The sequence below is a fragment of the Eretmochelys imbricata genome, chromosome 19 (assembly GCF_965152235.1).
Source record: "Eretmochelys imbricata isolate rEreImb1 chromosome 19, rEreImb1.hap1, whole genome shotgun sequence".
NCBI classification, from domain to species: domain Eukaryota; kingdom Metazoa; phylum Chordata; order Testudines; family Cheloniidae; genus Eretmochelys; species Eretmochelys imbricata.
In genome coordinates, this window is record NC_135590.1 from 3,171,506 (window position 1) to 3,188,760 (window position 17,255).

At 50.0% G+C, this 17,255-nt stretch overlaps 1 protein-coding gene across 1 annotated transcript; it reads left to right on the forward strand.

Moving 5' to 3' along the window:
* The first annotated feature begins 14,744 nt into the window (after positions 1-14,744).
* COL8A2 (collagen type VIII alpha 2 chain) lies at positions 14,745-16,664 on the forward strand. Its single transcript, XM_077838128.1, has one exon. It carries the CDS (start codon positions 14,745-14,747, stop codon positions 16,662-16,664), a length of 1,920 nt encoding a protein of 639 aa, XP_077694254.1.
* Positions 16,665-17,255: the final 591 nt, after the last annotated feature.

Sequence of the window (17,255 nt, forward strand, 5' to 3'; positions counted from 1 at the left end):
GGGTCTGAGGAGGCCATTTTGCTCTGCTTGGCATTGCAGACCGCACATCCCTGTTATCCACTGAGTGGCAGCAGCCTTGAGGTGAGGATGGAGGTGGGGGGTGGCTAGCCCCGGAGGACCCAGCCAAGCCAGGGAGCAGGAGATCTCATGACCTCTGTCTCCCCGGTACACGCACTCTTACTGCCCTGGCAGTTATCCACTCCGCTGCTGCCCGTAGCTTTAGGAAACTCTCACGGCAGCTGCTTTCAAAGTGGCCCAAGCTTTGTGTGGCTATTTCCACCCAGGAGGGGGCAGGAAACGGGCACAAAGAAGCATCACTTCTTTCAGCCAGGCCACATTCGAGAATATTTATTAAAAACTCAGGGCGTTGCTTTGATAAATCCCCAACACCGGAGAGGGGAGCTGGCTGCGGGGGGGGATGGGGAGGGGGGGGATGTGTTGGACAGCTGGGGGAAGAGATCGCACAGCTGAGAGCGGTCAGGAATTTGCATAGTTGGGAGGGGGTAGGGGAAAGTTGACTACCCCCTCACACAACACAAGAACCAGGGGTCACCCAATGAAATTAACAAGCAGCAGGTTTAAAACAAACAAAAAGAAGTATTTCTTTACACAACGCACAGTCAAACTGTGGAACTAATTGCCGGGGGGGTGTTGTGAAGGCCAAAAGTATAACTGGGTTTAAAAAAAAATTAGATAAATTCACAGAGGATAGGCCCATCAATGGCTATTAGCCAAGGTGGTCAGGGATGCAACCGCATGCTCTGGGTGTCCCTAAATCTCTGACTGACAGATGCTGGGACTGGACGGCAGGGAATGGATCACTCGGTAATTGCCTGTTCGTTCCCTCTGAAGCACCTGGCACTGGCCACTGGCCAAGACAGGACACTGGGCTAGCTGGACCATTGGTCTGACCCAGTATGGCTGTTCTCATGAAAGGGGAGGAGTTTGCATAGCTAGGCGGGGTCAGAGTTGGAGTTTGCACAGCCCTGGACCAAGGACGTCCCTCTTTTTATGACACCAGCGTACAAAGGGGAGGCGCTTCCATCCTCTTCTTGCCAGGCAGGGACCTTTCCCACTGGGCTCTGATGGCGACTCTGCTTGCGGAGGGAGCTGGTGGAAGGAGCCAGAAGAGGCTGGCTAGTCCCCATCGTCTCCTCTTGCCTCACCTTTTATCCCCGGTGGGTGCTGGTAGGATTTGAGGCTTCTGCATGGCAGCTGCTTTCCTGCTGGAAACGGACTGTCAGAGCGGCAGCATAAATCACATGCCACTGCAGCCTCCTGGTTCAAAGGCTGCCGAGGCAGCCAGGCGTGTGCCAAACCCACACACTGAACTGGCAGCTTGCCCCCTGGTTCTGCGGCGCCTGCCCGCGCTTGGCTTGAGGCTTTGGGACATGGCAAAATGCATCCTGTGGTTTTACCTGGTCATGCCGGGGGGATGCTGCCCCCGCTTTGCTTTGAAGGAAGAGGTGTATCAGTGTGTGGGTTACGGGCGCACCTGGAGGCCTCGGTTCAGCTGCGTGGCCACACGGCAGGAGACAGGCCCTGCGCTGGAGCGCTTAGAGGCCAGTCGAGAAGGGAACCAGAGGGGAGGTGACTTACCACAAGTGGGGCCGGAAGCCAGGGTGCCTGAGCCTCTGCCGGCAGGTACAGACAGCGGGACCCAGACCAGGGCTCAAAAGGGAGGCTGCTCCCCCCGCCCGCCCAGCTCCGGCACCCCGGTGTATTGCAGCGGGAGACGGCACCTGCTCTCGGAGCCACACGTGCTGGCTGGCCATGGCGGCGCACGCGGCTGCTGAGGGAAGTCGGTGCGATGGGCACTTCAAGCCTCCACCCAGTGGCTCAGAGAGGGTTGATTCTTGACCCTACCTATGGGTGCCACCTGCCTGCCAGGGGACCGCCTGCCAGGGGACCACCATTTCCTCGGCTTAGATTGTAAGCTCTCCAAGGCAGGCACTGTCTCTGACCACGTGTCCGTAAGGCACCTAGCCCAATGGGGCCCTGAGCCTGGGTAGAGCGAGGCGGCTCTACCAGACTAATCAGTCATTGTCAGCTGGGAGGTGGCTACGCGCTCTCTTTGAACACAGTGTTGGTCATGCCGCTAGACCAGGCCCTCTGGCTCCTCCGTAGCGCTGAGGCCGAGAGAATGGCGGAGGTTTTGGTTCTCTCGCAGCTCCAGACAAAAGGGGGACAATGGGTTTGGGTCAAATGAAGCGTTCTATTTCATTTCCAGCATTTTACAAATCGAAAGCAAAATGACTTTTTTCCCGGTTTCATGAGTCACTTTCCCCTCTGGGGGCACCCAAAGGGCGTGGCAGGGAACCGTGCCACGCAGAGCTCCAACTCTGGCACTCGTCATTAGCGAGAGCCGGCTGGTTCCGGCACTGTGCTGCTGGCCCCCTCGGACTGTCGCGTCTGCCTGGTTTGGCTGGCGGCGATGTCCCAGCTGGGTGTGTCGCATTGGCACCCCTTCTCCCAAGCTTCACCGTCCCCTCTCCCTGCAGTTGCACTGCTGCCTGGGAGGCTATGTTGGGAGGAAGGATGGTTTGGGATAAAGAAGGAGTCAGGATTCCTATTGCTGGCTGTGCCATGGGCAAGTCACTGTCCCATTCAGCGCCTCAGTTTCCCCCACCTGTAGAAAGGCAATGCTGTGGCAGGGGCTGGAACGCCCCCCTATTAAAGCTCTTGAGGTGTAGCCAGGGGAGGATCCTGTGGCAGCTCCAGGCCATCCTTGTATGCAACTTACCCTGAAGGGCTTTCAGGAGAGAGAGGTTAAAAATGAAGCTCACAGGTCTTTGCTTAGCCCGGAAACCCACCCTGAGTGGCCTGGGAGACTGAGCTCTTGCAGGCCGGGTTCCTAGCTTGCTGGTGCCACCTAGTGCAAATGTCAGGAGTTACCTTTCTAAAAAGCCAAGTTGCTTTTCTAAATTGCAAAGGGGAAAAAAAAATTAAAAATTCGCTCCCTGAATGTTAGTTAATACCCCGAGGGGACGTGAGGCCTCTTTCCTGGAGAGATGGTGGACGTGAAAGCCTGGCTCCCCAAGGATGAGGCTTGACTGTACACCCCTGCCCCCCAAAAATCTAGCTGAATGGATCATTATACTTTAGGAGTCTTTGTGGTGATTCCAGCTATTGCCCAGCACCTTCCCCCTGGCACAGGAAACTTGATTCTGTTCAGGTTGTTCAGCTTCCTCCTAGTTCGAGCCATCCCGAGGAGCACATTACCATGCAAGCACAGCGAGCCATAGCACCGGAGGACGTAGTTCTCACAACTAAGGCCAGATCCTCAAAGGTATTTAGGCACCTAAAGCCCTGTGAGGATCTGGGCCTGTCTGTCTATCCCCAGACGTAGCTCTAGCGAGGTTTTTATAACCTGCTTACCACTGTGCCATCCTGCATCAGGTTCGCTCTTCAGAGACACGGTGTTGTCTCTGAGACCTTACATTGTTCTGAGCAGGGTGGGTGGCACTAAAAACCTTTAAAACATTCAAACTTTAACTATTGGTGACATTTTAAAAAATAATTATTTTAAAAACAGGAAAGGGGAACTTTAAAAACACAGCTATGCGTCAGGACAGATTGCAGTGCAGGGTTTACTTATGGGGCTCCGGTCTGGACTTTGCCTTGTGTTCCTTTGGGTCTGCTCCAAACCCTTCCCATTATTATAGGGCAGGAATGAGCAACAGCCATGGGTATTAAATACACACAAGGGTCCTGTATTAATGGCTTCACAGCCTGGTATTGCGGGTAGCCGTGCATTTGGAGGTTACCTAGAGTGCAGGAGAAAAGAGAATTTCCCTGGGCCCTTGCATTGTAGCAGAATAGGGTAGTACCTATTTAAATAGTTTGTGAGCCCTCTAGTGGTGCTCACTGTGGGCTGTTTTAAAAGCCATTGGCCAGAGCAGCAGGAGGTATTATTCAGCTAGACGGTGCACATTTGTGTATAGTTCATAAGCAGGGTTATCTGGAACCCAATGATCCCTGCAGGATTTCTTCACATCATTTTTGTCATGCAAATGACAAAATACCAGTCAGCCCTTTCGTTTTCATTTTGGGCTGGGTCTCCCCCATACAGTTAAGTTTCCCTGCTGCTGCAGGGTCCCTAAATGCCCAGACTCTCTCTGGTGCTCTTGCACCAGTGGGAAGTGAGCAGTTTTAAAACCAAACTGCTTAACCCCCAGAAAGACTCACCATCCTTTCACGTCAGGAAAATGCCGCCCCAAGCTTGGCTAGGAGCGTATCACCTTCCTTTTTATTTTCTTTGGGGATCGTGTTTACCGTAGAAATCTGTGCCTTAAGCCAGATGGCGTCTAGAAGAGATGCTGCGCTCAGTGTATATGGCATCAAGCCACACACTGCGCTTGGGAAAGAGAGATCGTCACATGCGTGACGGGGGACAAGAACTACACGTTAGCTGGTGCCAGTGATTTCTCCACCTCTTCTGTGTCTTGGCCTCATGTTACAACAGACAAGTGTTGCTCCCTGCCCCCCAAAGAGCCATAAATACAGGGAGGATGGTCACAAGCCCTTGCAACCTGTTGGCAATGGTTGACAAACTATGCACCGGTCCAGTGGTTAGAGTAGGGGAACTGCCTGCCTTGTTTTCATTCCCGGCTCTGACTCCAACTCACTTTGTGATCCTGGGCACATGCGCATCTTTGGGCACATAAATCTGTCTCTACCTCAGTTTCCCCATCTGTCAAATGGGGTAGTGATACTTACCCACCTGACACAGAGGGTTACAAGACTTAGCTAAATCAGCATTTGCTCAGCAACTCGTGGTCCTTGGAAGGTGGAGGTCAGCGTTCAGACATGGTTAGCAGGGGTTAAAGGGGCTGCTGTCTGAGGAATGGACTTTAACAGAGCTAGCAGCCCGATTTTTAAAAGTAGCTGTAGCTAGTAATATTTTCAAAAGCACCTATGCACCTAACTCCCATTGGAGTCACTAGGAGTTAGGCCTCTAAATACCTTTAAAAAGCTGGTCCTCCCTGGGCAGCGTTTGGCTAAGTGATGCCAGTGCGCTCTGTGAATATGTGCAAACCAAAGGGGAAGAGTTATTGTGTTGGGGTGGGTCAAGGGGCCTTTCCCATTTTAACGCACAGACCTAGCCACGTGTGTTGTCAGTGTTTAAAACTTATCATAAACACAGTCAATGAACATGAACCATTAATGAATGAACTAATTAATCAGTGAACCAGGTCCTCTCTTGTGGATGCGTAAGAACAACGAAGTCTACCCATTTTTGAGCCGTGCTAACAAAAAACCCACAAAGGATGTAGCCCCTTATCTGCTGTACTTTGCTCTGAGTGTGCTGTGGGCTCGATTCCCCCTAGCCAAATGTGGGGGCATGGGGTCTAGTGGTTACAGCACAGCTGTGAAGGGTTCTACTCCTGCGTCTGCCTCTGCCTGGTGTGTGACCGTGGCCAAGGCTGCAGAAGGGGGGCAGTTATTACTGCCTCTCGGGTGCTGGGCAGCTTAGCAGGTGTGTGAGCGGCACTCTGTCCTACCCGCCGAGGGCAGCTGCTCCCCAGACCATGCCTGGTCTTTTCAAGGAGCAGAGGAAACTGCTTCCTCCGCAGCATCTCTGCCTACAAGGGTCACACAAGTCAGAACAGTTTGCACCTGCACACTGGCGTCGATCTGGGCTCCGTGTCGCTGTCTGTCCCACGCGCAGGGACACAGTGTTCAGGAAGGGCCTCTGTTTTTGGGATGCCATGACCTAGAAAAGTGTTTAAGGTACAATTCCCGCCTGGGTGGAGGGTGGCTTAGGCATCACTTAGTCCCCCTTCAGCCCCGAGGTAACACAGAGCCGAGTGATAGGATCCTGTTCCTGGATTTATGTGCAGCTTCGCGGGCAGGGGCCAAAACTACGCCCGAACTTGGTGGAGGCACAGGCTTCGGGGCAGGGCACTAGGCGTGGGTGTGCATGTGCAGCGCCTTGCACTGTGGAGCAGAGATCCTTGACGTACATGGCATAAGGCATTAGTTAAGTCAGACCCCTTTGCTGGCTCACCATGGCAGATTACACACTGCAGCCTCCTGGCTTACGAGTGTACTTATCAGACTAAGCCAGGAGCACCTGTTTCCCATCCTGGGATGGGAACTCCCCGTCACAGGAGCTGGTGCTAAGCTCCACCTGGGGCCCTTGCTAGCACCTCCTCCACGCTGCACAGAAAAGCAGCAGTTCTGCTGTGGACGTAGGTGCTGACTTTTGGTTTTGCTGGTGGGTGCCCACACTCCCGAGACCCTCTCCCCTGAGCGCCTCCTGCCTGCTCGTTTCTGCCCCCTCCTGCCTTAAGGGCAGTGAGGGGGAGAGGAGACAGAGAGGAGCGAGTGGAGGGGCAGCCCCACACAACGGCTCATCGGTGGCACAGCCTCGCTCAACAGTTGATCAGCGGCACAGCTGATGCGGGCGCAGGGCCAGCGGCTGAACAGCTGGCTGGCGGCCAGCCCCGGGACCCACAGAGCAGCAGCCCTGGCCAGCCCCGTGGGTGCTGAGCACCCCCTGTTTTTTCCTCTGTGGGGGCTTGAGCCCCTGAGCACCCACGGAGTCGGCGCCTGTGGCTGCGGAACCTTCTCAGTGGTGCTTGCAGCAGATGGCTGGAATTGAAACAGAAAATTGCTACAAGCTCCCAGTGTCACCGTGAGCAGCCACGGCTCGGCTGCTCACCCGCAGCCAGCCCCCCCCAACCCACCTCTCCCTGAAGAACTAAACCAGAAATGTTTCCTGGGCAACATGCGGACTCGGACATTTGGCACGGAGGCCGGACAGTGGCGCTCCTCCCTTTACAGTAGCAGCAAGTGAGAAGCATTGTCCGGCGAAGCTCCAGGCCAGTGACATGGGGACAGTCAAACAAGCATGGGCCTATCCATGGACGATGGTTACTCTGGAGTAGCACCTCGATGCCCCAGCACGCCAGGCACTGTCCACAGCTGTGGACAGACATGTTCCCACATGGCTTATTGCCTAGCCAGATGAGAGAGGCAAAGCTGGAGAGAGGAGAGCAGAGAAGGGGCCAGTGACTTGCCCAAAGTTAATGGCAGAGGCAGGAACAGAACTCAAGGCTGCGGCGTCCATGGAGTCACTGAGGCAGCACCTGTGGTGGAGAGAAAAGAGGTATGTGTCTTTGATCCCCCTTAGGGAGCACTCCCTTCTTGAAGCACCTTCCCCTAACCCCTCACGGAGTCAGAGAGCCAGTGAGCCCCTTCGTTCAGCTATTGACCCGGGACCTGCCTTTGCCGCTGGGAGTGTTCAGTCATCACCCCTCCCACAGCAGTGACCAAACAATTGCTACCACCTGGCAGTTGTTCAGTGGCCTTTCTATGAAATGAGTTTGTAGGTTCTTTGCCCAGGTCCGAAGGCAAGTGTCTAAACCACAGAAACAACCCCTATAATTTTGTTCCCATCTGAAGCTGGGCAAAGAGCCCAAGGTGTGGGAATGGTCCACCGAGACTGAGCTCCCCCATTTCCCTTAAAGGTGGATCCTCCAGAGACATATTAACAGTAGGGCAGTGGGGGGGAACATGCAGGTTACTGCTGCATGGAGCAGGACCTACCCTGAGGTTTTCAGAAGCTGCCAATCCAGCAACTTTCACCTATATTAAAATGTTTACAGAAAATAAAGTGAATAACTATGCCCCGCACACCTTGTATAGTGGCTGCTCGTATGAAGCCAAGAGGTCTCCAGTTAACATCTCAGCAGCTCTCTCATGTCCTGCTAAATGTGAAACTTTCCTTGCCAAGACAATTATTCTTTTTACAATAAGTTCCTTTCCAACTTTAATTCCATTAAGCGCCGTCCATTCGTTCTTCCCCTCCTAAGCCTGCGAGGATCCTCGTGGCACTCTATTCCTCCCTGTGATCTGCTGAGCTCTGGCCTCTGGAAGAAAATGAAAAGCCTACAGAGAAATTCAAGGCCAGCAGAAATGAAAGGGAATCAGGTAGATGTTTATCCAGCCATAGACAAAAAAAACCAAAACCTGGCCAAGCAAGAAAATCTCCACAATAAACTGCCAAGAACAGTCTCCACAAGCCACATGCCCAAGAGAAGGTCTTAGACCACCACATATACAAGACCAAAGTCCTAATGCATGACACATAGTAGAGCTCATTAAGGATTTTGAAGACGAGGTGATCTAAATGTAAGAAGCCGGTTTGATAAGTCTTGGAATCTTCTCTGGAGTGATCCGCATTTTCTGGGTTACTCAACACACCGAATGTTTGGATGGGTGCTATCAATTTAGAATGTAATGTTGCCAACCTCTCCGGTGGCCACTGGAATTTGTTGCGTGGTTTCCTGTTCATATTCCCTGGCAACCCCAGCTGAAGCTGAGTGTCTTTGTTGTAAACTGCCCTATGTGGGGGGCTGGTAGGACAAGGGAAAGGAGCTGCTTCGTAGGGTAAACTCTTTGGGCTGCCCTCACAGAATGAGGAAGGGTTGAGTCGTTCCATGGCGTGAAGACAGAGAAGAGTGAGTTCAGAGAGAACATGGTGATGGTGTGTTCAAGGTGGGAAGATAGTTGCTGTCTTGTAAAAGGTCTCCAGAAACAACAGCCATTGTTTGGCCATAAGAGTTAACTGTATTTCCACTGGAGAGGAGAGGCAGTGAGCAATAAAGGTGTTTTTCCCCCCCACACCTTATCAGGTGCTGACCACAGCTGCAGATGGGATGGTGGACTAGATAACCATTGGCCCAATCTACCATGTATATAATTAGTCTGTGGAATTCGCTGTCACACGGCATTACTGAGGCCAACAGCTCAGCAACATGGGAAAAAAAAGGATTAGTCATTGTTATGATTAACAAAACCTCCCACAGGTATAGTAACTAGGATGACAATTCATCAGGGATGTATCAACCCTCATGGTTCAGGGCATAGACCAACCACTGGCTGCTTGAGGTGAGGAAGAAACTTCTTTTTACTGGCACATTATTCCATCACAGGCCATTATGAAATTTCTTGCACCTTCCTCTGAAGCAGCTGATGCTGGCCACTGTCAGAAACCAAGCTAGGTGGACCACTGAGCTGAAAATTCTTTTGTTCTGGAATTAGGTTGAAATCTTCCTTCTGGACCTGAGGTGAGACCTTCTGCGGAGGCTCTGTCTATTATTTTCCCTCCCAGACAATCCAGGTGGCTGTTTCCATTAGCATTCATGGTTGTTTTGCTCATACACAGAGGGGAGCGCATAACCCCTTGCTATTGCTGTGAAAAGCAGACTCTCCAAGACATGCGTCTGTGGTAAGACACGGTCTCTTGAAATTGGATACCGTTGGGGCTGTAGTGTCCCAATTTTCTCTGTGCTAACGTCCCCGGTTTGGTTTTCCTGTCTGCTTTCTTGGCTGCCTGCAAGCTGGCAACTCACATCTGGCTTTTTCTTTTGGTGAGGTTTTTTTTTTCCTGCCCCCTCCTTCATGGGCTCAGCTGTATCTCCATGTTCTGATTCCATGCGAAATGACCTAGAAAACTAATTCTTTACAAACCATAGCATCCAGCACAAGAAGAAAAGAAAAAAAACCCACATATTGAAATAATTTTCCTGGGAAGATATTTTCCAGAAATCTGCTTCAGCACACAGTTTAAATCTTTCTTTTTTCTCGGCTGCAGAAATCCAGAGGCGATGTCTTGATAGACAAGTATTTCCTTAATCAAGATAACCGTGTGACCTCTATTAGAGCAGAGGTTGTGGGCAAGTCTTTGATATGCAGATAAGCTCAGGAAAGCCTAAGCCCTGAAAAGGTTTCCATTAACGAAAGAAAAATAACCACATTTCCAGACTTGGTTGAAATGACCAGCGCTAATTTTTGTACTTAAAGGAAAAGCCCCCTTTGATACTTAGGCCTTGTCTGCTGCCTTTATTATTTTTACCACCTGTGCCTTAAATCTCATGTAATCTTTCCCCATTGACTGAGCAAAATCTCCTAGTGTTGGCAGATCCATCCAGCCCCACGGTTTCCTTGCTTTTATGTCCTCAGCTCAGCACACTGACTCCCCAGTCTCCAGGGGGTGGACCTGGCTCTATTCCCAACACAGATTCTGTTTCTCTCCAGCACCCACTTCTCTTTTACCCTCCCCTCCTGGAACTTTTGAACCTCCTTTGCCCAGAGCATTGAACCAGGCAGCCCCAGACCTTCCCTTAGCTTTTACCATTCACAACTCCTTCTAAAGCCAGGACCGACAGCTAGGCCTGTGCGTCCAGCATCTGGCATTCAGAGCATCTGTCTGTCCATGGGCTAGTGAGTGCTAGCAAGGCAGTGGGTGTAGCTTGAAGCTTTTCTCTCAGATGGTGGATGGGTGGGTGGAATGTAGATAGACAGCTTCCTCCTCTCCCTACGTTTGCTTGTGGGGCTGCAGGCCTAGAAAATCCATGATCAACTAGAATTTTTTGTTAAAACTCTCCCCTCGTGGAGTATGAAAAGCAATCAGAAGACAGCATCTTTCTTTCGTTTTCTGTTTGTTCCTTGTCTGTCCTCAGTGCAGTGTGACTCATCAGCTTTCCCATCCAGCAGCTTACAATCACCAAACACAGTCTGCTTGCTCCTCCTTCCTCCCCATAGTGTCATACTGGGGTTGTAGCCTATGTACAGTTCCATAAACTAGGAGCAAACAGTTGGGTGGTTTATACGATTGGCCGTGGGAGAATTTTGTGCTGGGCTGTACCCTGCAAATGCAAGTCATTGGTTTAAACCTGGCTGATGGCAGGAGTCATGACCCAAAGCCAACCTGGGCTGAGGGACAGCATGGTTCAGAGGACAGTGCACTGGATAGGGACAGAAGTCCTTGGTTCTTTTCCCAGCTCTGCTGTGTGACTTTGGGCAAGTCAGTTCTCCACTCCCACCCTTTGTCCATCTAGATTGGAAGCTCTTCATGTTAGCATTGTCTCCTGCTGTGTGTACAAACAATGCCCAGCACAATGGGCCCCTAATCTCAGCTGGAGTTACTAGGTGTTACTGTTATATAAATCATTAGATGGTTCTTCCCTGTGAAATGAGTTTGGGCTCTATTCTGCTACCAAGCAAATATGGCATGGTGCATGAAGTGCATTATAAATTTGGCCCTTTCACCTTAGAGCCCGTAGTTTGTGAGGCAAACTAGAAATGGCCCAATAAAGTAATCTTAACTCCTAATAGGTGGGTAAATCAATGCACATCAAAAAGTAAAACCTTTGACTGCACAAAGTTTAGAAGGACAGCTGAATGGACAGAAACCTCTCTTGCTAAACGCAAATGTGATCCAAATGCCTCCAGGTGCAGCCTCTTCCATTTGTAAACAGGGATCGTAGAGACACATAGTGTATACAGACACCAGAATTGAAGTAGGAAACAAACCTCCCATGTAAACAGCATCCAACGGTTAGAGACCCATTTGAGGTCTATCTAGCCACTGAGAATACCTTGTTACATAAACTGAGACACAAAGGGCCAGATGCTGCCCTGGCACCTGATGCTTCTGGGGGTCACTTTTATAAAGGTTGGCTGATGTAGCCAGTTTGCTACATTTTGGCCACATTTGGCTATAAAGTCATAGACAAGGCAATGAGAAGTCTTTGCCAGCCAGAGTCCCCGGTTTTAGAAACGTGTATAAGTAACCATCAAATGTCTCTTGTCTATCAAACCCACCTGGGACAAGTGCCAGTCAAATGTTTCACCCCTCTTCTCAGGTGGGAAGGGATGCCATGCCGAGGCTACCTGGTCCGGGGACTCATGGTGCGTCTGCACCAATAGCCTACACTCTCAGTGTGTTTCAAGTTTCCTCCCCGATGCGACTCTCCATAGGCAAGCGGGACTCTGCCAATGATCACAGATCCATCTTACATGAATGCACAAATGACAAACCAATTAACTAGCTGCTCTCCCAAGAAAATGTCCTAAAGTATAGTAGTCAGCCTAGTAAGAGAAAACCATTATAGGACTAGAGAAGCCCAAGATTTTAAGGGCGGCTCAATCATTCAGTGGATTGGTGACAGGGTACCGTTAATCTTGGCTGTGGCTTTCAATGCCAACACTCTTTCGATTCCAGCCCAGAGCAGTAGTGACTGAAAACCATTACCCTCTGATGGCTCTCTTGTAGCCAGTATGAATGATCTGGGGGGGAAGTCCTCAGGTCCTAGGGAACATGTAAAAACAGCCCCCTAAAAATCACCCTCACAGCTGATGCTAATTGGCATGCTTAGTAATATTAGCAGTGGAGAAATTAAGGGTTGGCAGGGACCCTGGAGGCTAGTCAGTGGTCGTTTCTAGTGATAGTTCGGCAACAACAGGCCTTAAGCTCATTGGTGGGGCAGCGTGTGACGCCTCCTCTGTCACATTTCTAGAAGAACGTCAGGCTTGTGAATAAGGCACTGGGACTAAAGAGATGTGGATTCGGTCCCCACCTTTGCCAAGACCTCCTGTGTAACCAAGTCACTTCGGTCCTGATCCTCAGAGGTATTTAGGCACCTAAAGCCCATTGATTTCAATGGACCTTACGAGTCTAAATACCTTTAAGGCGCTGGGCCTTAAGCTCTTTATGCCTCAGTTGCTCATTTGTTGATGGGCCTAATTACCAAGGTGCATAAAAATCAATTATTCAAAAAAAATCAGATTTTTTTGATAAAATGCTTTTTGAGGAAAAAAATCTATCTAAAGATAGTTTTAATTAAGATACATTATAGCTCAAAGATATCTCATCATGGAATAGGGATTATAAATTCTAATTCTATAGTATGAGACAATATATTCAAGTAATGTTTAAGAAAAGTTTTGTAAATGAGTTCTAATAGTTCATGGATTAGGGACCCAATCTGATGGGGTTCCAGGGGCTTCTGTACAGATTATTTAGGTTAATCTTTCTATCTACCCACTGGGACTCAGTGCTCAGTCTAGAAGATACCATCAGATGCTTAGTTTTGCAGTTCTCAAACTGTGGATTTGTGTCTCCAGAGGTAACATGCTTGTTAACAGCAAAAATGTTTTTAAATAAATGATAGAGAGAGGGGAGAAATAACGGACCTCAACCCTATTGTCCCTCTGCAAATTTGTGTACACAGAGTCAATCCCTTATCTCTCTTTAAAAGTGCAAAGTTTCAAAAAGTTCAATGAATGGAAGATTGTTGGGGGCGGAATAGATCTGGAAAAGGAGAAGAAGTCTGGAGATAAATGTAAGAAGCGAGGGACATATGCTTTTTTGTTAAAATATTATATATTTGCTGTTGAAGAAGAAAATCCTTAAAAAATACTTAACATTGTTGTTTTAGTTAAATAAAACAATTTAAATGTCTGTGTGGTGATGTTCTCCTCCTAATACAGCATGGCAAGAAAGTCCTCCAAATATTAATGATTAACCGGTTGAGCTGAAGATAGTTCACCTCCCAATGACTTCATAAATATCTGCTTCAATTACCTTTGGTAAATGAAATAACCAAACAATCATTCATTTTCTGATATAGCTGTAAAACTAATTGGAAAAGTTTTCAAAATAAATCACTGTTTAAAAACCTATACTGTGTACCTTCTAAAAATGAAACCTACATCTATCTCTGAGTTCTGAAGAATATGTATTAAGGTTATAACAACCAACAAGAATGCACTTTTATGTAGAAAACCATGATTAAATTGAGTCTTCCTGATTAGTGATTTAAATCAATCATTATTTAAATCAAATGCACCCTGCTAATTACACTCCTTCCTTTTTGACTATTTTACATGTTTAAAGGGTAAGCTGTTTTTGAGCATGGACCCGCTTACTCGCTGTTTGGATGGTGTCGAGCACAGTGAGGGGCCCAGTCTTGTTGCGGGTTCTAGGTGCTACTATAATATCAACAGTAATAATGACTCTATGCCATAAATTTTTTTTTTTGCAACCCAAACATTGATTATCTGTGAATTTGGTGAGCATTGTTATTCTTTGTAAATGACTATATTGCTCATTGAAGATGCCAGAATGATAACTCTAGATGCTGTTAGAAGCATCAGTGGGGAAGCCCAGGGGCCTCTGAAACTATCAAAAATGTCCAAGAGTTAGACCGCAGTCCAAAAAATATCATGGCTGATACTATTAGCCTTGTCCCCACACTGATATCTGCCTTTTAAGCAGACAGCAGGGCATCCGCAAAGCCACCATCTTTAGTCTCAGTAAAAGCAACAGGTTCATGCTTTTCCTTTTGCATTTACCTTGAGCACAGGGAGTCTGACTTGTTCATGTCTATTCAGTTTTTTTTCACATAGTTGGTTGAGCAGATTGGGCTGACTCTCCACTGAATGTTCAAGTACCTGATGGGACTTGTTTTAGCTACTTCTAAATCAGCCGTAAATGATCATGTGTCCAAACAGGGTTCTTTTCATCTGGTGCTAACTTATATTCCTACAACCCACCATTAAAGCAAAAGGAGCCCATGTTTGTGTAACTTATTTCTGGTTAATGAGACCCCATCCCCAGGCTTTCAGAGCACCTTTCATCTCAGACTCTCAAAGTGCTTCACAAATATTAATTTCCGTCATCAGCGGGAGGGTTTATAGCAATAATCTCCACTTAACAAGGCGGTACGGCTCAGAGCCTCAAAAGATATTTAGGAGCCTAAATCCTATTGAAATCAGTGGGAGTTAGCCTCCTAAATCCTTTTGAGGCTCTGGGCTGTGACTTCACTAACAATCAGCACTAGCCACAATGGCTTCTCTTCTCATGACGCTGAGGTTCTGCTTCTTCTGGTAGTGGGTGGCCTTTCCTCACTTATCCAGTAAGGATTTGGTATCTCTTGCTCTTAACAGACATGCCACCGCTCCTGCCGATGGATCTCAAAGGGGAGCCAGGCCCCCCAGGAAAGCCAGGACCAAGAGGACCTCCAGGCCCCCCAGGCTATCCAGGAAAACCAGGCACTGGGAAACCCGGACTTCATGGCCAGCCAGGCCCTGCTGGGCCCCCTGGATTTTCTGGTGTTGGCAAACCAGGTATCCCAGGGCTTCCAGGAAAGGCAGGTATGAAAGGGATGCCCGGCCTCAAAGGTGAACCCGGCATGAGAGGTGAGCAAGGCCAGAGAGGATTACCTGGCCCGCCAGGATTGCCTGGGCCAGCAGGCATCTCAATCAATGGGAAACCAGGCATGCAGGGCACTCCAGGCCTACCAGGATTTAGGGGTGAGCCTGGGCCAAAAGGGGAGCCAGGGCCTCGGGGGGAGCGTGGCTTAAAGGGTGAAAATGGTGTTGGGAAGCCAGGGTTTCCAGGTCCCAGAGGAAATGGAGGGCCCCCCGGCCCCGCTGGGCCTCCAGGGCCAAACGGCATTGGGAAACCAGGGTTTGATGGCTTACCAGGTGCTCCAGGGGAGAAAGGCGAGATGGGTCCATTTGGAGCCCCTGGGATCAATGGGGAACCTGGGCCGATGGGTCCACGGGGTCCACCAGGCATTGATGGAATAGGCATCCCAGGGGTCGGAGGGGTTCCGGGTATGCAAGGCCCTGTGGGGCCAAAGGGAGAACCCGGTATCCGTGGCCTTCCCGGTTTACCTGGGCCTGCAGGCTATGGGAAACCGGGTCTGCCGGGCTTAAAAGGAGATCGTGGGCAACCTGGGGTCCCAGGAGCCATTGGCGACAAAGGGGAACCAGGCATAGATGGGGAAGCAGGTGAGCAGGGCCCTCAGGGTGTCACTGGAGCCCCAGGGATGCCGGGCTCCATGGGCTTGCCGGGCAAATATGGGCTGCCAGGCCTCAAAGGTGAGGTTGGGTTACCTGGGCCCCCAGGAATACCAGGGATACGTGGAGACCAAGGGCCAAACGGTTTTGCAGGGAAACCAGGGGTGCCTGGAGAGAGAGGTCTGCCTGGGTCACATGGACCCCCTGGCCCCACAGGCCCAAAAGGAGAACCAGGCTTCACAGGGGTTCCTGGAGTGCCAGGGTTAACAGGTAGCCTGGGACCAAAGGGGGATGTAGGAATTCCAGGCCAGCCAGGCCTGAGGGGCCCATCTGGTATTCCAGGCCTACAAGGCCCTTCTGGTCCCATGGGGCCACAGGGCTTACCAGGGCTGAAAGGGGAACCTGGCCTCCCAGGCCCTCCAGGTGTGGGGAAGGTAGGGGAGCCTGGCATTACAGGACCCATTGGCCCACCAGGAATACCAGGGACACGTGGATTAAACGGCCCCCCAGGACCACCAGGGCCGCCTGGTCCCCCCGGGGCACCAGGGGTGTTCGACGAGACAGGCATTGCTGGGCTGCACTTGCCAGATGGAGGCGTGGAAGGAGCGGTGTTAGGGAATGGCAAGCCTGGGAAGCCACAGTATGGCAGAGGGGAGCTCTCTGCCCGGATAGCACCCGCTTTCACGGCCATCCTGACCTCCCCATTCCCAGCCTCTGGCATGCCAGTCAAATTCGACAGGACTTTGTATAACGGGCACAACGGCTACAATCCAGCCACTGGGATATTCACCTGCCCCATCTCCGGCATCTATTACTTTGCCTACCACGTGCACGTCAAAGGGACTAATGTTTGGGTGGCGCTTTATAAGAACAATGTGCCCGCCACATACACCTACGATGAGTACAAAAAAGGCTACCTGGATCAAGCCTCAGGCAGCGCAGTGCTCGAACTCAAAGAGAATGACCAAGTCTGGGTCCAAATGCCCTCGGACCAAGCCAATGGGCTGTACTCCACAGAATACATCCACTCCTCCTTCTCCGGCTTCCTGCTTTGCCCCACATAACAGCTGTTGGGTGTGTTTCCTTTTTACCCACTTTAGCCATAAACTGTCTTGTTTTTTTAATAATTTTTTTTAAAAAATAAAAGAAATACAAAAAAGAAAAATCACTGGGAAGAATGCGCAAGTCATTGGCACAGGATCTCGCTTCACACTGTTCACTCAAGGAGTCGAGAGGATAAGGGGAAAGGAGCTTTTGTTGTTTCTTTGGGGGAGGGGGCAAGTGGGGGAGGTGTATTTCGAATAAATTTTACCTCTGTGACTGCACATCAAACACAGAAACCAGCTCGGGCTGGCTAGGATCTAGCTATACAACTAAACTGTAAGAGGAGGAAAGCTGAAGAATCTAGACCCTTCTTGGTTTATAATCAAGTGCCCTTGTTCCCGCTGTTGAGTACTAGTTAAATAAATAAAGCCATTTTGCGTATTCATTAGCCAATCCAGGGGTCCTAAGCAATCTCAAATCTCTAGAGCAGTGGAAATTCCTGGTGGATTGACTATCCCCTTCCCAATCAATCATTTCCCCACATTTCAATCTCATTGACGCTTGAAGTCAGTCTCTCAGATTCAACCAGGGTGGGTGGATTTAGTCATCAA

What these genes read in the sequence shown, in the direction of transcription:
- COL8A2 (XM_077838128.1), top strand. Translation starts at nt 14,745, where the DNA reads ATGCCACCGCTCCTGCCGATGGATCTCAAAGGGGAGCCAGGCCCCCCA.